This window comes from Triticum dicoccoides, chromosome 3B (genome assembly GCF_002162155.2).
Source record: "Triticum dicoccoides isolate Atlit2015 ecotype Zavitan chromosome 3B, WEW_v2.0, whole genome shotgun sequence".
NCBI lineage: Eukaryota > Viridiplantae > Streptophyta > Magnoliopsida > Poales > Poaceae > Triticum > Triticum dicoccoides.
The window spans coordinates 773,889,306-773,911,928 of NC_041385.1; the positions used below are offsets into that span (position 1 = coordinate 773,889,306).

A 22,623-nucleotide genomic window follows, 5' to 3' on the forward strand; every position below is an offset into this window, starting at 1 on the left:
CTCTTCAGCCATGGTCGCCGGCTGGGAGCTCTTCCTGGAGGTGTGCCGGTGCCTGCCTGCCTGGTGGCGGCGGAGGGGAGGCAGCAATAGTATGGTACGTAGATCTTTCAGGTGGTAGAAACGAAATTGAGATGGCCTCGTCTGCAGGTTCCAAACCCTACAATAGATCTTTTTGTAAGAAAAAAAAACAAATATTTCACTGACAGAAAACATGCACATAATTCATGTTCAAAGGTTCAGAACTTCAGGCAAAAAAAAAAGGAGTGTGCTTAATTATTTTGTAAGAACCCAAGCATATCGTGGACTGAGGATGGTAACTAGACTTAGGTTGTGTGAACAATTGACTGATCAGCAGGCAGCCCTCCTAAATTGTAAGGGACACAATTCTTACCAGGGACTATATAAATATAATCTACATTACGTACCTCGCTGGAGATTGTCAACTTGAGTTTATTTACAAATGTACTCCTCCCTCTGTAAAGAAATATAAAACCGTTTATAGATCACTAAAGGGAGTAGGTAAGGATGGTATTAAGAGAAGAAAGTAGGGAAGCAGAAAGTGACATTGCTCACAGTTGAGGAGCATGCAGAAGCACATGTACAAGTCTGGCGGTGGCAAGTTGTCTAGGCAAAAAAACATAAGGCCAAGAAACTCCCTGCTGCTTCGTGTTCTCCACTGCATATGCTGCATCCGATGAAGTTTCGGCGTTCCACCAATGCCATTGATACCCGAGCAAACATGCTGCGAATCACATCTCAACAGACACCACTTTCATCTATCAGCTGCTGGTCAGTCAGTGACTGTGTATCATCTCGCATGCATGCAATGAAATCAAGACCTGGAAGATCTATATGTATGGCACCGGCTGATGGCAGAGCTGTAAAGGCAACAAGGCCTCTCATGCTCCAAACAGACACTGCTACAACAGAGAACACTTGCAGCGCAACATCACATTATAACAGGTAATAACAGGGCATTTACTAAATTTTTGCAGAACAAGAGCAATCGACGACGGAACATCAAGGGTTGATATATACCATTATTACAAAACTAGGGCAAAGGTTGCTCCCATATAAGCTAGTACTCTGTGACAACTGAACATTACTTGTCCATTAATCAATCACAGCCATAATAAGAGGAAACAGAAAAACGCGGCAACTTGATATGTGAGACAGAAGAAGAACCAGCAGTCGGGCATTTTGTCCACCTCGATGATTATTCCAGTGTACAGACGGGAGGGTTCCTGGTGGCATCTCTCGAGAAACTACTACCATGGAGGCACTTAGAACAGATCAAAGTACACCATCGTGTCCTTGGCCATGACTAGCAAGAGCAGCTTGAAGTATATCAAGGCCCACTTCCTGGTGATGTCGTGGTGGACGTAGTCCAGGAGGATCTCCTTGTGGAACATGTAGACCTGATGGTATACCGACGCGATCAGGAGAGAAGTGCTGATGCTGTTCTTCGACACCAGGAGCAGAGTCGGGATCATGTAGAACGTGACTTTTGTCATCATCTCGGTCCGCCTCACTTTCAAGCTTTCAAGTGTCAATGGACTGCTTCTGGGCTTGCTAATGGTTGCTTCCATGGGGCTGAATGCTGCGACCTTCGCTGAGGCTCCCTCCTGTGATTTCAGTGCATCGGATTGTACCATCCCAGCGATTGTCTTTGAGGTCTACAAGCATAGGAAAGTTTCAATTGCAAGCTTCTAGCAACGAATGCTGGTAAGTGAGAAAACAAACTGATGAAACACAGGTCTCATAAAACTGGCACCAGGAATACAGCCGCACCTGCTGATCAGAAGATCCATTGGAGGCTCCAGTAGAAAACCAGCGAGGCAACATGTGTGTGCCACCGAGTCGAGATGCCTGCTCATATCCTAGAATCTGCTTGCATAAGGGAGGATAAATGGCACCACAAAAAATGAATTATTACGAGTACAATAGGCTCATAAACTGAAGGAGAGAATGTAATAATAGAAGCAGACATGCATACGAACAGAAAGTTCTTAAAAATTGTACAGCATGCTGAGAAATGAAATGATCACTGATCACTCAAGCAAACAAAATGCACTATTGGTATTTTGGCCTTTCATCAGTGAAATACATAGGTAACTACATAGAGCAGACTCATAAACCAGCACCTGCCAAACCTAACACGCTATTAGTGTATTTTCAGTCATTCAACAGTAAGATAGATATAACTACATAGAGCAGACTCACAAACCATGCACCTAGAACCCTACTCTCTGTGTGACAAGCAGAAGCAGAACTGTACTACAAAGTCCCTGTTCTCGATGCAAGATGACGAGTTATAGTTCCGCCTTTAGATTTCAATTATCCATGCACTAGGGAGAACAGCTATTATTGCACAATGCATATGAAGGATGTCTAAAGCACCATCAATGAATTTGACAACTAGAGCATCCTATCTCATGTTGGCACTACCACTAAAATTATTTCACAATAATATACAATGATGGCAACATCAATGAATAACAACAATACATATAACTATTATTTCACAACAAGTACAGAAAGTTCTTAAAAGTTGTACATCCAATGAAGTGACCACTGATCAGTCAAGCAAACCAAATGAACTGTTGGTATTTGGTCTTTTCATTAATGAGATACATAGATAACTAAATAGAGAAGATTCACAAATCAGCACCTGCTAGATATCAATGATCACTGATCAATCAGGCAAACCAAATGCACTATTGGTATTTTAGTCATTCATCAGTAAGATATGTATAACTAGATAGATCAGACTCACAAACCATGCATCTAGAATCATACTCTCCTGTGAAAGCAAAAGCAGAACTGTACTACAGTATGACAAGTTCTAGTTCCTCCTTCATGTTTCAGTTCTCCATGAACCAGGGAAGAACTACTACTGACCAATGCATATGGAGCTTATGTAAAGCAACATCAATGAATTTAACACCAAGTACGTCCTATCAAATGCTGGCAGTACAGAGTGCATAAAAAACTATAGAAGACTACATATGTGCCAAGTAATCATAGATAGTTCTATCTTTTTCATCGGCAATAGAAAAATATAATAACCGCAAAATGGAAGGCACCAATGAAGAGTATTGACTCGAACAACGAAATATCCTGTTTGCGCATAATCAGCAGTTATATACTATTAGCAGGAATCTCCCTTGTTGAAACACATTAGCATAGTGATATGATATCTCCAAATGTACTCAGCATTCTTTTAGTCGACTACTAGCTCAGGCTGAAATTTACAAAACAAACCAAAAGTATGAAAGGATACCCTTTTCGGTTTATGTAAAGTAAAAATAACACTTTAAGATTCGCTGCCTACATGATTACATCCCTAACTCAATGTCATGTGTAGTCACTATTGCGCCACAATGAACGCCAATCTCACCAACTGTTTATCAACCCAATTGAGAGTTTTGCTCAGTTTTCGTTCTCAAACTCGATGGCTTTGGAGATGCAGTCAGCCAGCGCAAAGATAAAGAGGTAGGTTCACCTTACGCCACAAACCTAACTCGCAACATAAGCTTGATGAGGCAGGAACGCACAGCCAAAATTACTGACTACAAAATACTTACTTCATTTTCCCATCACTGTCCAGGACACGATAGAGCGAACTAGAGATGGTACAGATCATACAAGCATAACTAGAATTCCTAAATACAAAATCACTGCATGGCTTAGGCCTATACAAGCTAGGAGTGTAAGTACAACACAACCACCTAACAGAAGACAGAAATCCAGCCCCCGCGGAACGGAATCAGGCAATCGCACAAAACGATCAGATCGAGCACGAACGAGCGGCGCATCACGCTTACTGCCCCATAACCGGAGCGACAAACAGACAGTCCAGTCGGCGTAAGCTACCAGACAGAGAGAGGGGGTGAGGGAGGGGCGGACCTTGGAGAGGCCGAGCGGCGAGACCGCCGCCGGTTGCCGCGGCGACGGGGCGGGGGATGCGGCCGCCGGATCGCGGGGGAGGGTGGAGAGCGCGCGGGCACCCCAGGCCCCGGCGAGCGGCGACGGCGCGGCCGCGTCGGCGCGGGCGGCGGCGAGCGCTAGGGCTTTGGATCTGGTCAGCAATCGCGACGCCATTCTTTCTCTCTCTGTTCTCTCCCTCTCTCTCTCTCTCGGAAGGGAAAGGAAAGAAGGATGGTGGTTTTTCTAGGACGAGTGCGAGTACACGCAAGCAGAAATGGCCTGGCCCAGTATTTACCGGCCCACACTTGCAAGGCCGAATAGACACGAACCAGGACCCCTCGCGGGTATCCCTTAAAAAAAACGGCTACAGACTTGGAGGCTCTTGAAGGGGGCCATAATACCTCCAAGCCCATCCAAGCAGGATCCAAAGAGAACCAAGACAGTTGTGATCCAAAGTGACAAGAACTCGAGAAAGATTACCACCACCAACAAAAATGATGCGCGTTTGGCGGGCCTCTCAGGAGGGTCGCGCCTGGCGCAATGAGTATCCTAACATGGAATTGTCGTGGGGCTGGCAAACCCGCGACAATTCACGAGCTTCGTGACCTAACGAAGCAACATGCCCCCTCTATTGTTTGTATTTTAGAAACTCAAATAGAGGGCTCCCGTGTGGAGAATTTAGTAGGTACTTTGGGTTTTGATAAAAGTTTTGCAGTTAGCAGTTCTGGTAGGAGTGGAGGAATTGGTCTTTTTTGGAAAGATGAAATAAAGGTCGAAGTTATCGGTTATTCTAAGTACCACATTGATGTTACTATTGATGCACTTGTTGAATTTCAAACAAGAGTTACCTTTGTTTATGGCGAGGCCCAGGTAAATCAGAGGTACAGAACATGGTACATGCTCCATGGAATTGCTGGCTTGAGTAACCTCCCTTGGGCGGTGATCGGTGACTTTAATGAAGTTATACACGCACATGAACATGATGGAGTAGGCCAACGAAGCCAGGCTCAGATGGATGCCTTTCGAGATGCATTGGATACGTGCAGTCTAACTGATGTTGGCTACAGAGGCACTACATGGACCTTTGAGAAAAAGGTGGCGGGTGGCACGTACACTCGAGTCAGGCTAGATAGATGCGTGGCCAACACCGCGTGGTTATTGGCCTTTCCTTCGGCAGTGGTGGAACATAAGATACCGGCCTCATCTGATCATATACCTATCTTGCTGAAGATGATGGATACACATGCATGCAGGAGGGCCCCTCGAATTTTCAGATATGAAATTTGTTGGGAGAGAGACCCAACTCTAGCGCCAACAATTCAAGCGGGGTGGACACAGACGGAAGGAACATCGGTGCAAGCAATGAAAGATCGTTTGATGCGAGTATCTGGGGATCTAGCATCCTGGGACAAGGACCACTTTGGGAACATACGCCGCGAGATCGCACACTTGAAAGCGGAGTTGCAGCAGCTGCATGAGGTTCCAGGAAGAACAGGACCTGTCCATGCAGTTGAAGATCAATGATCGTCTAGTCGAACTTTTTCACAGAGAAGAAATGCTATGGAGGCAACGAGCACGCATCGATTGGCTGGTCCATGGGGACAAAAACACATACTTCTTCTACCTCAGGGCATGTAGACGCAGACGGAAGAACAACATCAAGTCACGTTTACGTGGCGATGGACAGTTGACAGAAAACGTTGTAGAGATGGAGCAGATGGTTACCTCGTTCTACAAGGATTTATACAGTACCGAAGGGGTGCAGGGGATGGATCAGGTCCTCCAAACGGTCCCTAGCAAGGTCACATCTGATATGAACGAGATGCTAAATGCTCCTTACACCCCAAAAGAAGTCAAGACGACTTTGTTTCAGATGTTCCCAACAAAAGCCCCCGGCCCGGATGGCTTCCCCGCCCACTTCTTTCAGCGTCACTGGGAACTTTGTGGAGAAGAGGTGACCTCGGCAGTCTTGAAAATTGTTGAAGGAACTGAATCTGCAGAGAGCATAAATGACACAGTGTTAGTCCTCATCCCGAAGGTAAAAAAACCCATCTTTACTTTCTCAGTTTCGCCCTATAAGACTTTGCAATGTCTTGTACAAAATTGCATCTAAGGTGATATCCAACCGTCTGAAATTGGTACTACCGGAGATTATATCAGAAGAACAGTCGGCCTTCGTCCCGGGAAGACTGATCACTGATAACATCATTACTGCGTATGAATGCTTACACTTCATGAAGAGGAACAAAGCAAAGAACCACCAAGCATGTGCCCTTAAGCTTGACATGATGAAGGCCTATGATAGAGTCGAATGGAGTTATCTAAAGGCAATCATGCTTAAGTTGGGCTTCAGTGAGAGGTGGATTAATATTATCATGAATCTTGTTACATCGGTCAAGTTTTCAGTCATGTTCAATGGGAAGAAGCTTGAGGAGTTTGTTCCATCCAGAGGGATAAGACAAGGGGACCCGATGTCTCCATACTTGTTTTTGCTGGCAGCAGAGGGCCTTTTGTGCCTCCTAAAATCAAGAGAGTCATCCAGTTTGCATGGGCTACAAGTGGCACCGTCGGCGCCACCGGTAAACCATCTTTTATTTGCTGATGACAGCCTATTGTTCTTCAAAGCAAGTTGCGAGGAAGCATCTGAGGTGAACCTAGTTTTAGACCAATACTGTCAAGCTTCTGGTCAGAGAATCAATCATGCCAAATCATCGATCTATTTCAGCAAGGGGGTGCCGGACAGCCTAAGGTTGGAAGTGAAGAATCTGTTGAATGTTCCCAATGAAACTTTGAATGAAAAATACTTGGGCATGCCATTGGATATTGGGAGTTCAAAGAATGGAGCCTTCAAGTATCTAAAGGATCGGTTATGGAGCAAAATCCAAGGATGGATTGAAAATGCCTTATCAACAGCTGGAAAGGAGGTGCTAGTGAAATCAGTAGCCCAAGCGGTCCTAGTTTTTTCCATGTCATGTTTTAAATTGCCCAGAGGTCTTTGTGAATACCTCAACATGTTGGTGAGGAAATTTTGGTGGGGGAGTAAAAATGGGAAATGCAAGCCTCATTGGGTCTCTTGGAAGACTATGACACAACCAAAGAGTATGGGCGGGCTTGGTTTCAAGGATTTTGAACTATTCAACTTAGCCATGTTGGCCCGGCAAGCTTGGAGACTCCTGCAGTTCCCAGACTCTCTCAGTGCAAGAATCCTAAAAAGCATCTACTATCCAAACTCCACTATCCTTGAAGCAACACTAGGGGGTCACCCTAGCCAATGTTGGCGCGCGGTGGTGGAAGGCAGAGACACTTTAAAAGTTGGACTGATTAAGCGGATTGGAAACAGTGAATCTACAAGTGTATGGGATGACAAATGGCTCCCTAGGGATGAGATGATGAGACCCTACGGTTGCATATCCCCCAATCCACCATCGCTGGTCAGCGAACTTATCGACGCCACGACGGCCACGTGGGACAGGCAGAGAATATCGGAGGTGTTCATGCCTATGGACGCGCATGTGATAGTGGGCATCCCTATATGTACATGGAATACACAAGATTTATGGTGTTGGCACTTCGAGAAGAGCGGAAACTTCACAGTTCGGTCAGCTTATAATATGATGGTGGCAATTCGACAGAGAAGGGAGGCATGGCTCGAAGGCTCGCCAGGTCCTTCGTCATCCACGACTGAAACCTCCATGTGGAAAACAATGTGGAGAACACAAGTACCAGGCAAGGTTTGCGTGTTCCTATGGCGTTTGTCAAAGCATTCTCTTCCCACTAATGACGTGCGGGCGCATCGGCACATGGCGGACTCAAGCACTTGTGGCTTCTGCGGAGCCGAGGATTCTTGGAAACATTCTTTGATCGACTGCACCATGTCTAGGTGTACCTGGGCAATGGTTGATGAAGAGCTGGCTCAAGCGATCGTGACAATGGTGGAACCGAATGCTAAACAATGGCTTTTCACACACATAGAATCTCTACCCCATGAGCAGTTTGTGAAGCTTTCGGTAACATTATGGGCAATTTGGGCGGCGAGACGGAAAGCTATCCATGAAGGGATCTTTCAGAGCCCACATGCAATATGCAGTTTCATCAACCACTACCTACAAGAACTGAGCATGATCAGGGAGGTGGTGAAGCCTCAGGTACGAACCACAGCTGCTACCAGAGGCATAACCGTGGCTAGACCTAAAGCCCCACCTGCTGGATTTTGTAATATTCATGTTGATGCTGGGGTGCACTTTGCTTCTCGGGGTGCAGCCATTGCTGTTTGTAGGGACGGCGCGGGAAGGTATATGGGCAGCTCAGCCCTAGTCATAGAAGGGATGCATGATCCAGCAATGTTGGAGGTGATAGCATGCAGGGAAGCGCTGGCTCTGGCGGCAGATCTGAACATCAATAATCTGGTGATAGCCTCTGATTTGAAGCAAGCAGTGAATGGCATCAATAATGAAGCGATGGGGAGTAGTGGTGCAACAATCAGAGAGATCAAGTCTAGGTCTTTGTTTTTCAATTGTAATTTTACTTACGAAAGTCGTGCTGCTAATTATGAAGCACATGCTTTAGCCAAATTTTCTCGTAGGCTTCAGCAGGGTCGTCATGTATGGTTTGACCAACCTCATGACCAACATTGTATCCCACTATCTATGGCTTTTGATGAATAAATTTGGTCGTCCCCTAAAAAAATCCCTTAAAAAAAGACCCCTCGCGGGTCAGGCTGGCGACGGGGTTACTCAGGTGGGTATTGGACTCCTATCCCCCGTCCCCGTTCTCATGCCCGTCCCTGTCTCATACACGTCTACGGGATAAAAATATTCTCATCCTCATCCCGTCGGGTTTTTTATCCCCATAAAACCCATATGCGTTTTCAGGTTTTAGATGGTTGGGGGGGGGGTTCAGGTTTTTGGTTTTGCTCAGTTTTCTCTAGGTTTTGGAAAAAATCATAAATAATAAATTTTCTTTTTCTGCGGGCGGCACATATTTGTTTCCCATGTAGACACGGGTTTCATTTTCACGAGAGACACACTCGAAAAGGAAAAAACGCAAGAAAAAAAAGACGTTGTTTTCATCCGCGGGAGGAAAGAGAAAAAACGTGTTTGTTTCTTCCGCGAGAGGCACAAATTTGCTTCTTATGGAGGCACATGTTTTACTTCCACAAGTGCCTCTTGGAAAGGAAACCCGAGTTTTTTTCTTCCACGAGAGGCACGGATTTACTTCGTGTGGAGGCATAATTTTGCTTCCGCGCGAGGCACAACTATGCCTCACAGGAAAAAAAATGCATTTTTTTCTTCCGCGAGAGGCATAGATTAGCTTCGCGTGAACGCACAGATTTCCAAAAGTTCATCGAAACCTATTAATATGGGATCTTGTTTCGAAAATCTCAACACGAGAAATCCAACTGTGGAAATGCTTCATGATTTGAACGCAAGGTTCAAGTAATAAAATGTTTTTAATAAACGAATCTATGTTGGTACCATGAATAGCTGGTTCACAAGACCAACTACGCACGGGTCACAAATAGCCCTCCCCTTCGTCAGAAGCATCAAGACTACAAGATCCGGGAATGGAGCCCCGACAACGATTATGCTTCCTTACCCCCAAAGACATCCAGACTAGGCTGCCCAATGCGTGTCGTGGTGGTTCGGCCTGGTCAGAGCCAATATGACACGTTGCGTATAAACAACCTAGGCGGTGAAGATGCATCGGTAACTGGGGTGACTCACCACCTCACCTGCTGTCAGGATGACACCTACACTGGCGCATGACACCATTCGACCAGGTGCCACCTTGGGTAGTGATGACAAGATGGACGTTCTTTCTCGGAAGAAAGAAGACGACAACACATCATCATGCATTTAATGCGGATACCTACCCCTGTCGACTGAGGGTAGTTGATACCCCTTGACATATAACAGGAGGACCGGGCTATAGTAAAAGAGGTTGGACACTTGATAGAATACAAGTAGAAGCACGCATCACATCCCGTTCCCAGGGAGGGCTTGTAGCTCGCCATCCACTGAACGTAAAAACATACACAAAGCAGAAGTAGTGTATTAGTATTACGCAACCATGGGGATCGAACCCGGGTAAATCATCGTGTCACTTCGTGCATTTAGTAGTGTAGGTCCACACCTTCATGTCCCCATCCCTGTACCAATGGAAGGATGTCTCCAGTTCATGGTGTCACGCGTGTGTTCTGCAAACGCTTGGCGACAATCTACAAAAAAAGAGAGGAAAAACTCCAAATTTACGACAAGTAATGCACTGCATGTACCCCTTAATTATTGATTTTCATTTTTTTTCACGAACCACTCAGTCCTCGCCGGGTCTATGTCTTGGGTGGTCCTATACATCGCCTTTAGCGGTTGGTCTTATACGATTCCTTAGCGCCTGATCTGCTCCATGGCACTCACCCGAAGGCTCCCTGGTCGCTCGGGATGCACCCGCTTCGTCAAGCGGCGTGTAATTGGACGTTGGTTCACTAGTTCACCAATCAACCATTGACTTTTGGGAAAAGTGTAGGAAAAAAGTTTTTTTTAAACATCATGGATTCATAAAAACTCAAGGATTAGAAAGAAAGTTTTTCAAAAGTAAAAGAGATTCACAAATTTTGAAAAAAGAATCTTCACAATTTTGAAAAAAAAATCCATGAATTTTGATTTTTTTACAGTTTTTTAAAAAAATCATGAATTTGAAAAAGTTCATCAATTTTGCAATATAAGTTCACGAATTTGGAAAAAGTCCATCGAATTGGAAAAAATGTTCATTGATTTCGAAAAAGGATCTCAAATTTTAAAAAGTTCATAAATTTTGAAAGAAAAGCTCATAATTTTTTTAAATTCCGCAAGCTTGGAAAAAGTTCATCAGTTTTAAAAAAAGTTCATTGTATTTGCAAAAAAGTTCATTGAATTTGAAAAATGTTACTCAAATTTGAAAAAAAGTCCATTCATTTTGAACAAAAATTCATTGATATTGAAAAATGCTTGTGCATTTAAAAAAACAAAGAAAAATAGTATATAAATTAAGAAAAAAGTTAAAAAGTAAAGAAATAGAAAAGGAAAGGAAAAAACAAATGAAAAGCAGTCCAGTAAAGACCATATTGAAATAAGAAAAAGCCGTCTGAAGCTTCCTAAAACCAATGGCTTCCGCGGACTGGAAAGGAATAAAAGGAGAAAACAAAGTAAGTGGGCACAAGCGTTCAAATGTTATTGTGGTCAGTTGGGTTCTCTTTGAAAGGAAGATCCCGAGTTCAAATCAAAGATGGGAGAAACAATTTCACGATGGCCTCTCCCAGCAGCTATAGCAGCCGCCATAGCGGGCAATCACGACAATAGAAGAAATTTTTCTGATGGGAGAAATGATTTTTGGGAAGTTTTGCTGATTTTTGAGCCATTTAGAGGGATTTGTGGACGACTTCGTCACAACAGCCATAGCGCATTGGCGAGACTCCCGCGGAGCTATAGCGCAACTATCGCGACTATTTTGCGGAAGATTTAATACTATGGTTGAAATCCCTCACCCGCACCCTTTTTTGAAAATTTAACAGAAAAAGGTAAATGTGTCAGCCCATGCAAGATCGATAGAAGTGGGGGGTGCGCCCGTTTACGCCGGTGCCTTCAGCGGGCGCTGTATATGAATGCCCTATGTATTGCCCATACCGATTCCCAATAGGAATTGCCTATGGGCGGACGACTATAGGCCGACCCATTAGCTGTGTGGCTCGCCTAGCTTGCCACGCGTTCAGTCGCTACGCTTGACCGATTTAGTCGGGCTTTCTTCTTCTTCTTCTTCTTCTTCTTCTTCTTCTTCTTCTTCTTCTTCTTCTTCTTCAGCACACATCTACTTTTTCATACACGTTCTATATTTTTCCTACACATGTATATCAATTTTTATACTCCTTCAAGATTTCCCAAATACGTTTTGAAACATTTTTACCAAAATACATTTTGAATATATTTTTGTATTTCGTTTTATGAAAATTCAGTACATGTTGAAACATTTTTTGAATTGTTCAAACAATTTTTTACATTGTATTTTTTTTGAAAATGTGACGAATACATTTTTGTAATTTTTCAATATATTCTAAAAGTGAAATACATTTTTTGAATGTATACAACATTTCTGTTTAACTACACATACATTTCTTTACATTCTATCAAAATTTTAAGTGCCACGTACATTTTCTTGAAATGTGTGACATTTCACTTTTACATTAATTTTATGTACACATGATAAACATTTTTCGTACGCAAGATTAACATTTTTGGTAAACATGATTAACACTTCTTCTTTTTCTATTCACATGATAATTTTCGTATACACCAAAAATATTTTTCTTTACATGTTTAACATTTTCATTTACATGATTAATATATTTCAAATATAAGAATAACTTTTTTAAATTTCTATGTAAAGTGTTCTTGTAATAATTTGTTTGAACATTACAAAGTATAAACAAGTTTAATGAAATGAAATAAAAAATGTGAAGGAATAACAAAAAAAATCACTCATGACATCAGCGTGATGCAACTTGTGGTTACTGGGTCGGCCCAGTTTGGGCTCCCCCCAGGTGAGCCATGCCTAGGCGTCGTAATAGCGGCACATAGCCGCGCCCTCAAACCTGGCCTAAAAAAAAATTCTAACCTGGTTTAAATTGCAAATTTATGCTGGTGTTATATGCAAAATTTAACAATACTTTGCCCAAAATGTAACCGTCCACTTTACCTGCTACAAACAATATTTTTTTCTAGAATACGCATAATCATATCGTTACATTAAAGAAGCAGTGACAAAGAAGCCTTGTAGAAGGCCTTTCAGCCATTCCAAAATAATCTTGAGAATTAGCCGCTACACCCACCACGCATGCACCCTGAGTATTATGATACATGCTTCCCTAGTCCAACCTCATGCCAATGACGATGAGGCAAGTCACATATACACTAGTAGGGAAACTCATTATATGAATTTGTTATTAATTGTGTCCAACAAAATGACCACGTTGTTGGTAACTGGACAAAATAGTAGCAACGTGCACTAGAAAATGGCACACTGCTAAGAACAACTAACTAGCATGTCATGACCCAAACTCAAGGATGGGACAAACAACTGGAATAGTACTAGTAATCAAATACAGTTTGGGGATTCAAGGAGATCCAAGGTGAGAATCAACAAGCACAGGGGGAGAGGTACAAGGAGTAGGAGATGAGGAATAGAGCAAAGATGAGAAGCTGAGACGATTTACAAATCAATTCTGTTCCCCTCCTCCTGTGCTACCCATGTCGTATATGTAGCCTTGCCTCGTGTGACTTTCATGTGGGACCGGTCTCCAAGAGATGGCCCACCATCCAGCTGAGCTTACTAGTTTTTTTTGAGAAAAGTTTGCTAGGCTTTATTGATCAGCTGAAATGTTTGCAGAAATTACAATTGGGTCGTGTGGAGTATCCAATCAAAGTGGATGCGTCGGGCATGACATAGTAGTGTGCGGGCTAAATGACACGTCGCTAGTCAGACAGGCATGTGCGGACGCTGCAACTAACCATGCCATTAGCCTTGCAAACATATGCACACGCTGCTAGTGGCCAAACCTTTCTGCTTAATAATAATAAAAAATATATTCAACTTACTAGCAGCATGTGCACATACGCACACGCTGCTAGCACCCGGACCATTCTACTTAAAAATAAAAAAACTGTACCAACTAACTAGAAGCGTGCACACATCTACACTCTGCTAGTGATCATGTTACTAGCAGCGTGCACACTATATGCACACTCTGCTAGTAATCATTTTACTAACAGCGTGCACTCGTATTCACACTCTGCTAGTAATATCTACACCATTTAAATATCAATATTTTTTTATTTATAAGTCAAAACTAAGTTATTCTTTTTTCTAAAATCTTAAAATTAATACTACATCTATGTATCTAATAGATTATTATTTTTAATTTTTAACCATATCTAGATTTTATAAAAATAAATATCACTAATATATAAGTAATTAAATATTAGACTAATTTTTTCTTCATTAGTTTGAAATGAAACTTTTTCTACACTTAGCGTACACTAATAAATCATACATGTCAAAATTTGGCATTGCTTCAGCTTCATTTTCTATATAAGTCATTAAGTGTATTTATATACTTTCCGCAAAAAAGAAGAAAAACGTGTATTTATATACACTTAATTGGTATAATTCAATTTTCAAATACAAGTACCTGAAATAATGGACACAATTGGGCTGAAAATTTATTTTAGGTTATCAAATCTATATTTAGGCCTTATCCAAGAAAATAAAACCTATTCCAAACATCATGGTGCTAAGACTCGACCACTAAATTGATGCTTATTGGTTTTTTAATCTTATTAAAAAATTCAAACATAGTTTAAAAATAGAAACGTGGCATGGTGTCATGTTATGACACCTGGAGGTTGTGATAAAAATTTAAGAAGATTACACAAAAGTTATCACATAAACTACTTAGAAACCGCACCATCTCGAAGGAAGAATATTAGTGGTTTCGAGAGGGAACGAGCCAACTTTAAGGTGAAATGACCGGTCGTCTTTGTCGGTTGACGTTAAAACATTTTCCATAATTAATATACACCACTAAATCTTTCATATCAAAACTTACATTTTTTTAATTTGTTTGCTATATTTGAATAATAATAAAATATATAGCTTTACAACGTGGGTAATTGCAGCCAAGGTACACAAACTTGGCAGGTGGGTTCAGTTTGGTACAAAAACTTTGAAAAGGTACGACATGGGTACCACAACTTGGCTTTTATGTTCACCCAAGGATAAATCAATCCTGAGCCGACACGTGGACGCCAGGTAGGCAGGTTGAATGCGCTGGGCGGATTTGCTCTTTTACAAAAATCCTCCCGCAGGGAACTAAAATTTTGTCATAGGACCCATGCGGACGAATTAACCAGATAACTCTTGTGCAAGCAAGCATTAACATTACATAATCATCAAGATATGCCACATATTAGATAAAAAAGAATGAAATTTACAAATAAATATTTTGGGAATGGTGCACCGGTGATGGATGCATGCAGCAATAAACGATATGAGTGTTCTGATCATGAAAGGAGAGTTGAGATGGTGAAGTAACACTGTGACGACTGCCGCTGATCTCGAATGTGATCCGCGACATGCACCACACTCAAACCCTAGGTAATCCCTACGTCCGTGCAGTAGCAAGTGAGGATGAGGAGGACAGAGTAATTACCGTAATCTGGTGGCAGTCGTGGTAATCAAAACGACGGGATATGTCGCCATGGGTCATGGGCAACGACGATAAGGTTGCTGACATGACTTGGGACCACAAGGTTCGCTAGAGGTCTATCTGTGGTGAGCAGCACATGTGTGCCTCCTGCAGCAATGCCGGCAGGGGGTTATCTGCTTAATTCGTTCCCAGAGGACCCACGATAGCATTCTATTTCATCGCAAAAGAGTGGAGCAACCCCGAGCATGCCTCATGCTTAGCTGGCGTTCACGTGTCGGCTCAGCGTCGATTTATACCTCGGGTGAACATAAAAGCCAAGTTGGAGTACCCGCGGGGCATGTTTTTAAAGTTTTTGTGCGGAACTGGACCCACCTGCCAAGTTTATGTACCTCGGATGCAATTACCTCATATTAAAATACGAAAGTAGTAATTCTACATTAACTACTATGCTCTTAATTTTGTTATATATTAAAAATGATTACATATCAAACATATTGATTTTGGTCTACTATAAAAGCACTGATTTATATCCAAATTTGGATGTAAAGACTTGTCATACTTGTCGAGGTCGACAACTATGCCTAGGCTAGCACAATTATTGACACTGGAAATATATACTTCCCTACCGCTTGGACCTTAAACCCCCACTTGCCCATTGAGAGGTTATGTACCCCGTCTTGTCTTCACTTCAACCGCGCAAGGACACATAAGATTGCGCCTTCCTTTTAGTACGTCGGGGAGATCGAGCCGAGGGGCCTCTGCGCCAAGAATGGCGGTATGCTCCTCTGTACCTCCTCTTGTCCAGTGATTTTCCTATAGAAATTATTATGGCATTGAAGTATTACTAAGAAGCTCTCGTACAACCTCCATTCAGATGCGGAGGAGCCTCTCATCATTGTTTATATTGTTAGCTTGTAAGTCTGTGTGTGATCGATTCAGTTTTTCATATGGGTTTTTGGTGGTATCTTCAACAGAGACTCCTTCGTCATTGCATTGTGCCGTTGTCCCAGACACTAGAATTAGATCCTGCGTCATCTTCTGGATGCAAACCTTGCCCTTCTTCGTCACACACGTATAGAATAGGCCCTCACAATTCTCGAAAAAAAGAATGGGCCCTCAGGCGAGATCAGCGCCGGCGCTGGTGCAATGCATGAAGCGTCCGTTTCTTCGTCGTCGTCGAGCAGCTCCTCCAGTGTGTACTTGAATCTGCCGTCATCATCCTCCGCCGTGTCAACACCTTCTTATCCGTTGTCAAGATTGCGGGCCAAGAACCCCTCTGCCGCCTCAGCATGTCCCTGGTACTGCCCTCATAGTTCTTCAATTATATCGGCTATGAACCCTAGCCGGATCCACGTCATCGTCGGCCACTACTCCGGCGGGCAGTCTTCGTCCGACATCAACCGGCGCTTGTGATCTCCTCAAGAATTCTGCGTTCTTGGAGGGTCATTTCTTGGCGGCATGGAGTTTGGGGGCGTTGAGCATTGGGGTTTCCACAGGACTTGACGTTGCGTTGGTTGTCTGGTTAACTCTTCAATATGTTTCTCTAAGAAAAGAGATTCTTTAATCTGCATGCCATACCGTGGGATGCCAAAGAGATTACTTGCCCTTGTTCGCATTTTCTCGCGTCGAGCATGCATCAGGATCACACCAAATAAGATCAGTCGCTTTGCCAAAAAGTGCGAAGTCCACTTTCATCTCTAAACTCTTTGGTTTGTCTATGATTAAACCTCCAGCCGTATATCTGACTAAGATTCAACCTCCAACTTCCAAAACCGTTAAGGATTCAACCCTGCCCTCGGCCCGACGCTAGTTTCCAATGAGTAGGATGGGGTTGACCGTGTTGACCATCCAATCAGCATGTCCTGTTAACCTAGTAAGGTAAAAAATATCATATAAAGACACACCTAGTCAAGAGATTGATGATCTATAGACATAAATTGATTAAAATATAAAAAGAGGAAAAAAAAGCATGACTCCAAAAAGTCATGCCAAAGTGACGGTAGCAAGCATCAACATGCAACAACACCAACTGTCACCTCTGGCACCATAGGAACTGAAGAGAGGTTCTTCAACGGTGGTGCCTCTCGAAAGGGAACTACGCCTCATGTCGACATTGTTAGATCCAACAACTGAAGGCCAGATCCAGGGTTTTCACTCCAAAGATCAAGTCCGAGCAAACTGCAAGCAATGCCTTGAAGAAGGGAATGTCGTGTAAACACCGCCATTTTCAGGTACAACCATCTAACGTGTCGATGGCATGTGGCAGAGTTATAAGAATGGTCGTCTCATGTAGGTTGGATTTGCATTTTTTTGGAATCAACATTCATGGTGGGTGCATGCTGATTTGGGTCATGGTCTTGCGGAGTCATTGTCATCTTTCCTGGTCAAATGTGCTTAATTAGAGGAAGCATGACAATGTTGCTAGTCACCTCGGCTCTCATGTACTGGACTTGGAATTACGAGAATGCCTTTTTTGTTTCCCTCTCACTCACTCGATTTCATGTAAATTGCTTATTCTATGGATGATTTATAATATTTCTAAGAGTTAATCTCTCTTTTTAGCACATACAAAAAGTAATACATACCGATGAACCGAGCAAAAATCAAACTAACATGATGTAATGTTTTTTAATTTTCCTCCGTTGACATTGAAAATGCCGAATAATAGCCTCTTCGCATTCACCAATTGTTCCTGGAATGCATGTTGAGTTGGTAGGATTGACTTGCGCTTGTGACGTCCTCTTCTTAACATATTCTTCGATGGAGCTGGCATGGCACTATTGTTATTTCCACTTTTACTTGCTTGATTTGACATGTGGAATGCCACATATTATGTTTCCCTCTTACCTTCTCAATTTGACGTAAATTGTGTGATCGACATCAAATTTGTAGCTTTCTAATGGTTCAACTTTCTTGCTCGAGGGTCGACCATCTTCGAGATACCCTCTTAGAATTGTTGGGGGAAATAGGTCGCTTTCAACACTAAACATCACATCATCCTATTCTAAATGCCTATTTTTCCCAATACCCTAGTCAAGAGACCACTCGAGAATCCACACGCTGGACAAGAGGGGGCTTTTCATTTGTACGTGCTCTTGACATCTAGCTAGTTTCCATAGCACACTCATGTACCACCAATAGCTATGCATCATTAGTTATGTTGCTACCAAGAGAAACATAAAAATGCAGGAAAAGTTGCTAGCTATAATGTCTCAAGACCAAAGAAACATGTTTGTCGAGCCAAGAGAACATTCGGCTATTGTTGTGCGGGTAGGATAGGACTTCTCAACTCCACTCACTCTGAACAACCGAGTTCCATAGCATCCTCATGTACCACACATGGCTACATGGCATGAGTTACATCACAACCGAGGGTAACGCACCGATGTAGCAAGTGACATGAACATACTCAGAACAAATAAAACACCAAATAGTATACTTTTTTCTCTCTTGCTGACATTAATTGTTTGTATTCTTTCCTCCATATGGCTCGTGGAATTGGCCAGAAAGCAAGACCTCACATAATTAGTTGACATGCATGTTCATCATCTTAAACACATCTTACCAATGCCGCCGGCTATAATGGCGCCTGCGCATGTTGCATCTTGTGGATAGTGAAGCTTGTTGATCCTACACCTGTATATGAACCTTGGGTACGATGTTTTCTTCTACTTCATGCTCTACTTCAGTGGAGATTGCATCATGTGTACATGAATAAGTCACGTGACTTTCTTATCACGTTTCCATGTGTGGGTGGTAACATATCGAGAAAGTGTGTAATAGTTCTTTTTAGGTAGCACCGCATTTTTGCTCACACACAATAGCAAATACAATGGAGGGCCAAGCATGCATGTGTAGTAGGATGTCCTATGCTAATGTTTGAGTTGCTAAAGTGTGGAAGTACAAAGGAGAAAAACATGTCCACGTGATATGTAAGTGCTCTGCATGGGAAAATATAAAAAGGAAAGAGAACAAGTTTGCGATTGTCATGTCCAAATTATGTAAGTGAGTCAAATAATATGGCCCATAATCAACTTAGGTTCAATTACAATGATCTTACAGTTATGCTTTGTTGATTGAAAGATGATCCACTAGATTAACGGCCAGATGTTTTGGTTTCTTTGGGAATGGCTTTGTTTTCTCTTGTTAACTTGACGTGTACATTTAACAAATAATGGATTACAATTTTTTTATGTTGTTCCCGATGAAACATTGGCACTCTTGTGACCAAACAATTCAATTAGCATGTTGATACTCTTCAATAAGTCTATGTTGTTAGTTTTATATTACAGTGATCCACCTATATGGTCCAAAACTCTTACTTCTCTCGCACTCCACCTCATGCATTTGAGCTATTGATTTGGACTTCAGACTACCATTTTTAATCCGTTTGATACAAGCATCATCAAGTCGATAATGGACAAACTTGGTCAATCCGATCAGCTTTTTAGATTTACCAACCTGATCACTCTCTTTCCATAAAATAGCCCCATTACGTATAACTCATTCTACTGTCTAGTGAACTATTATAATCTGAAAGCTAGCATACTTCAGTTAAATAGGAATCCATGTTACTTGAAATTAAACAACTTATAATTGTACTCATGTATATTTTTGGGCATTATCTTATTATCCGTGTTGTGACAGTAACGATGGGAGTTTGTTCACTAAAAAAGGTGGTCTTTCCTTCTAGCTTTTTAAGTGTTCTACACACCAAAATTGAATTATTATACTAATTTCATGCTAGAGATGTCAATTGTGATATCTTGTTGTTGTGACAGTGCAGGATAAAATTATTTTTCTTCTCCTCAATTGCTTTTTTCTTGGTTTGCTTTAATTATTCATTGAGGTGTGCTTAACTCATCTCACAGGGATGGACAAGCGATAGCAATGATAGTGATAAGTTTGAGTGGAAAATTTATGGTGAGGCTGAACCCTCACGGGCTCCAGCCTTGAGGAATATAGATGCTCCAGGCCCGTCCACACTTGTGTGTGAGGTAGTAAATAATTGTGTACTCAATTACATGAATTAGCCATGACTTGTTTTTATTAGTGTGATATTTGTTATGCAACTATCTAAAGGGTTCTAATCGGTGGGCCAACGAGGAAACTTCATCTATTTATTTAGTCAAGGCATATGTTGGAATGGGTTTTCCAGAAAAGATGGTTGTGAAGGGCATCAAGGAGATTGGTAATACTAAAAACCACCGATTCATTTCATTTGTCTTGTTATGTTTGCACCTTGTGTCTAACCAAGGCTTTTGCTTTTGCTTCCAGGGCATAGTGATGGAAATGCATTGCTCGAGCTACTTCTCACATATAAGGTATTTGCCTTTGTGCGTTATTATTGACTTTATCACATGATGCTCTTGGTTCATGGTAGCAAGGTTCAAATGTTAGGATCGGTGATGTCAAATGTAGGCACTTGAAGATGATGATGATCTTGATTTTGAGAATCCGGATGGCGATGACGATGCTGGTGATACAGAGACCGACTCTAATGGTTCTAGTGATGAGGTCGATAATTCCTTTTCTCTATTTTAGCAGTTGAGAATTCTTTACCCATATGTATGCTGATAAATGTGAAATCTTTGACATGCATTCTTTGAGCACCCCCTATACATACTGTTTTAGCATTGTTTGTTTTGCTTAGCATTTCATTGGTGTATAACTGCATTGTGAAGTTTGAGCACCCATTTTTTACATATAATTATTATCATGTAAGAGTGATCATAGGAAGTAAGTTTGAATACCATTAGGACAATGTCTCCCTCAAAGTAATCAAACGAACCTAAAGGGAGTAGAAAGTAAATGTATTATTGGGTTGCTTGTTTGTCATTTTGATGAATTAGAACATTTATTTCTGTTAGACACCACTCCTTTTCTCATTAGTTCCTATACATTTGAATATATTTACAAGACATATGATTTGTGGAGTTATGATGCTACAAACAAATACTATTACATGTGTTGTAACTTGTAACCAAGAGATGATATACACATACTTCAAGAACTTTAACCTGCAGAAATCCAAAATTATGCATCACATTCTCTTTGATTTATTTTCTAGTCCATGATATAGATACAATAGGACTTAGCTAAAAAGAGTTCAGGAGAAATAGAAGCTAAGCTTAAAGACCGAGTTCTAAAGAAAAAAAAGGAAGAATATAGTTGGACCTAAATAATTCTATCATGCGCTCGAGTAAAGTTTGTGCTGCAACCCAGCTCATCACATTTCTATAGAATCTAAGGAGGCTTGGAAACTAGCATGTAGGTTAGTAAGAATAAGGTCTTAAAGAACTAAACCACATTGTTCAAGATTCTTGTTTTGACTTTCAGTTACACAAAATGAACATAATACTAGAAACGTTTATTACATATCGCATTAGTAGCATCAAACTTCCCTCCATAAATAGCCTCAGGAAGAGCGGGAAATGCATATACTATGTTACTAATTTATGATGTGATAGCTAAATTTCCTATTAGTTATGCAAATAAACTTTGCAAAGATAATATCCTATTGCTCACTTCATGGGTAGATATATGTAATGCCTAAAAAATGGTAGAGAGTGTTTATTGTGTTTTACACATTTACACCTGCTCAACAAAAGATATTTCTTTATTGCTAGCAGGCGATGAACCTGAAATAGGGTGGATGGTAATATGGCAATGTCCTCTTGAAGACATACACATGCATTTGCCTCATCATCCATCCGTTTTTATCTTTCTATCGCGGAAGCAACATGAAGAGACCAAATGAATGTGTTTCACCACTATTATGCATCCTGCATAGAGTTCTATTATATGAAACAACAAAGTTAGACATGTACCTTCACTTTATTCCAGTCCTGCACAACTAGTACTGTAAGTAGTTGTTTCAAGCATAAATTGGGAAGCATTTGTTAATGCATATAGTAACTCTCGTAATGAAGTCATTCTCAATTAGTATCGGAGAATAAAAAGTTGAGTCCTAAATTATTTCACTGATTTAGTTCTCGGTTAGTTTTCTATTTCTTGTTTCTTAGGTAGTCTTGGCTATTCATTCCTTGATAACTCATTAGTTGCAGCCCCCCTTATTTTCTCCGTCCCTATATGTGTCACTTTGTAATCATATTTCCCTATTAGCAGTCACTTATTTGGCATTAAGAAGTCGGTAAAATATAACATGTGTTTTCTAATCTTAGTTTTTGTTGTACTTTTGTGTAGTTTCTACGGGAGATGTCAGAGAAGGACGAGAAGATCAAATCATTAGTAGACATGGGCTTTTCTGAAGATGGAGCAAATATGGCTATTACAAGATGTGGTATGACTCTTTTTGAAACTGTTGCCTTGACTGTCATTTTTCCAAGAAAGGTATCTTATGCTATATTTTTCTGTTTAAATTTCCTAGGTGTGGATGTTGATTTATGGGAATTAGTTGATTCGATAAGTGCACCACAAATTACAGAAGATAGTCATTC

General features: G+C 41.5%; 1 protein-coding gene across 1 annotated transcript; it reads right to left on the reverse strand.

Annotated features, from left to right (window-relative positions):
* Nucleotides 1-962: 962 nt before the first annotated feature.
* On the reverse strand, nt 963-4,119 carry LOC119278418 (succinate dehydrogenase subunit 4, mitochondrial-like). Its single transcript, XM_037559771.1, has 3 exons — nt 3,910-4,119; nt 1,792-1,887; nt 963-1,676 (listed from the first exon to the last, which is right to left on the reverse strand). Exons 1-3 carry the CDS (start codon nt 4,102-4,104, stop codon nt 1,284-1,286), a joined length of 684 nt encoding a protein of 227 aa, XP_037415668.1. The 5' UTR covers nt 4,105-4,119; the 3' UTR covers nt 963-1,283.
* Between the last annotated feature and the right edge of the window lie 18,504 nt (nt 4,120-22,623).

What these genes read in the sequence shown, in the direction of transcription:
- LOC119278418 (XM_037559771.1), bottom strand. Translation starts at nt 4,104, where the DNA reads ATGGCGTCGCGATTGCTGACCAGATCCAAAGCCCTAGCGCTCGCCGCC. An exon ending in CGCCGCTCGGCCTCTCCAAG is followed by an intron (nt 1,888 to 3,909) that starts GTCCGCCCCTCC and finishes TTATGCAAGCAG; the next exon opens with ATTCTAGGATATGAGCAGGC. An exon ending in ATGGATCTTCTGATCAGCAG is followed by an intron (nt 1,677 to 1,791) that starts GTGCGGCTGTAT and finishes CTATGCTTGTAG; the next exon opens with ACCTCAAAGACAATCGCTGG.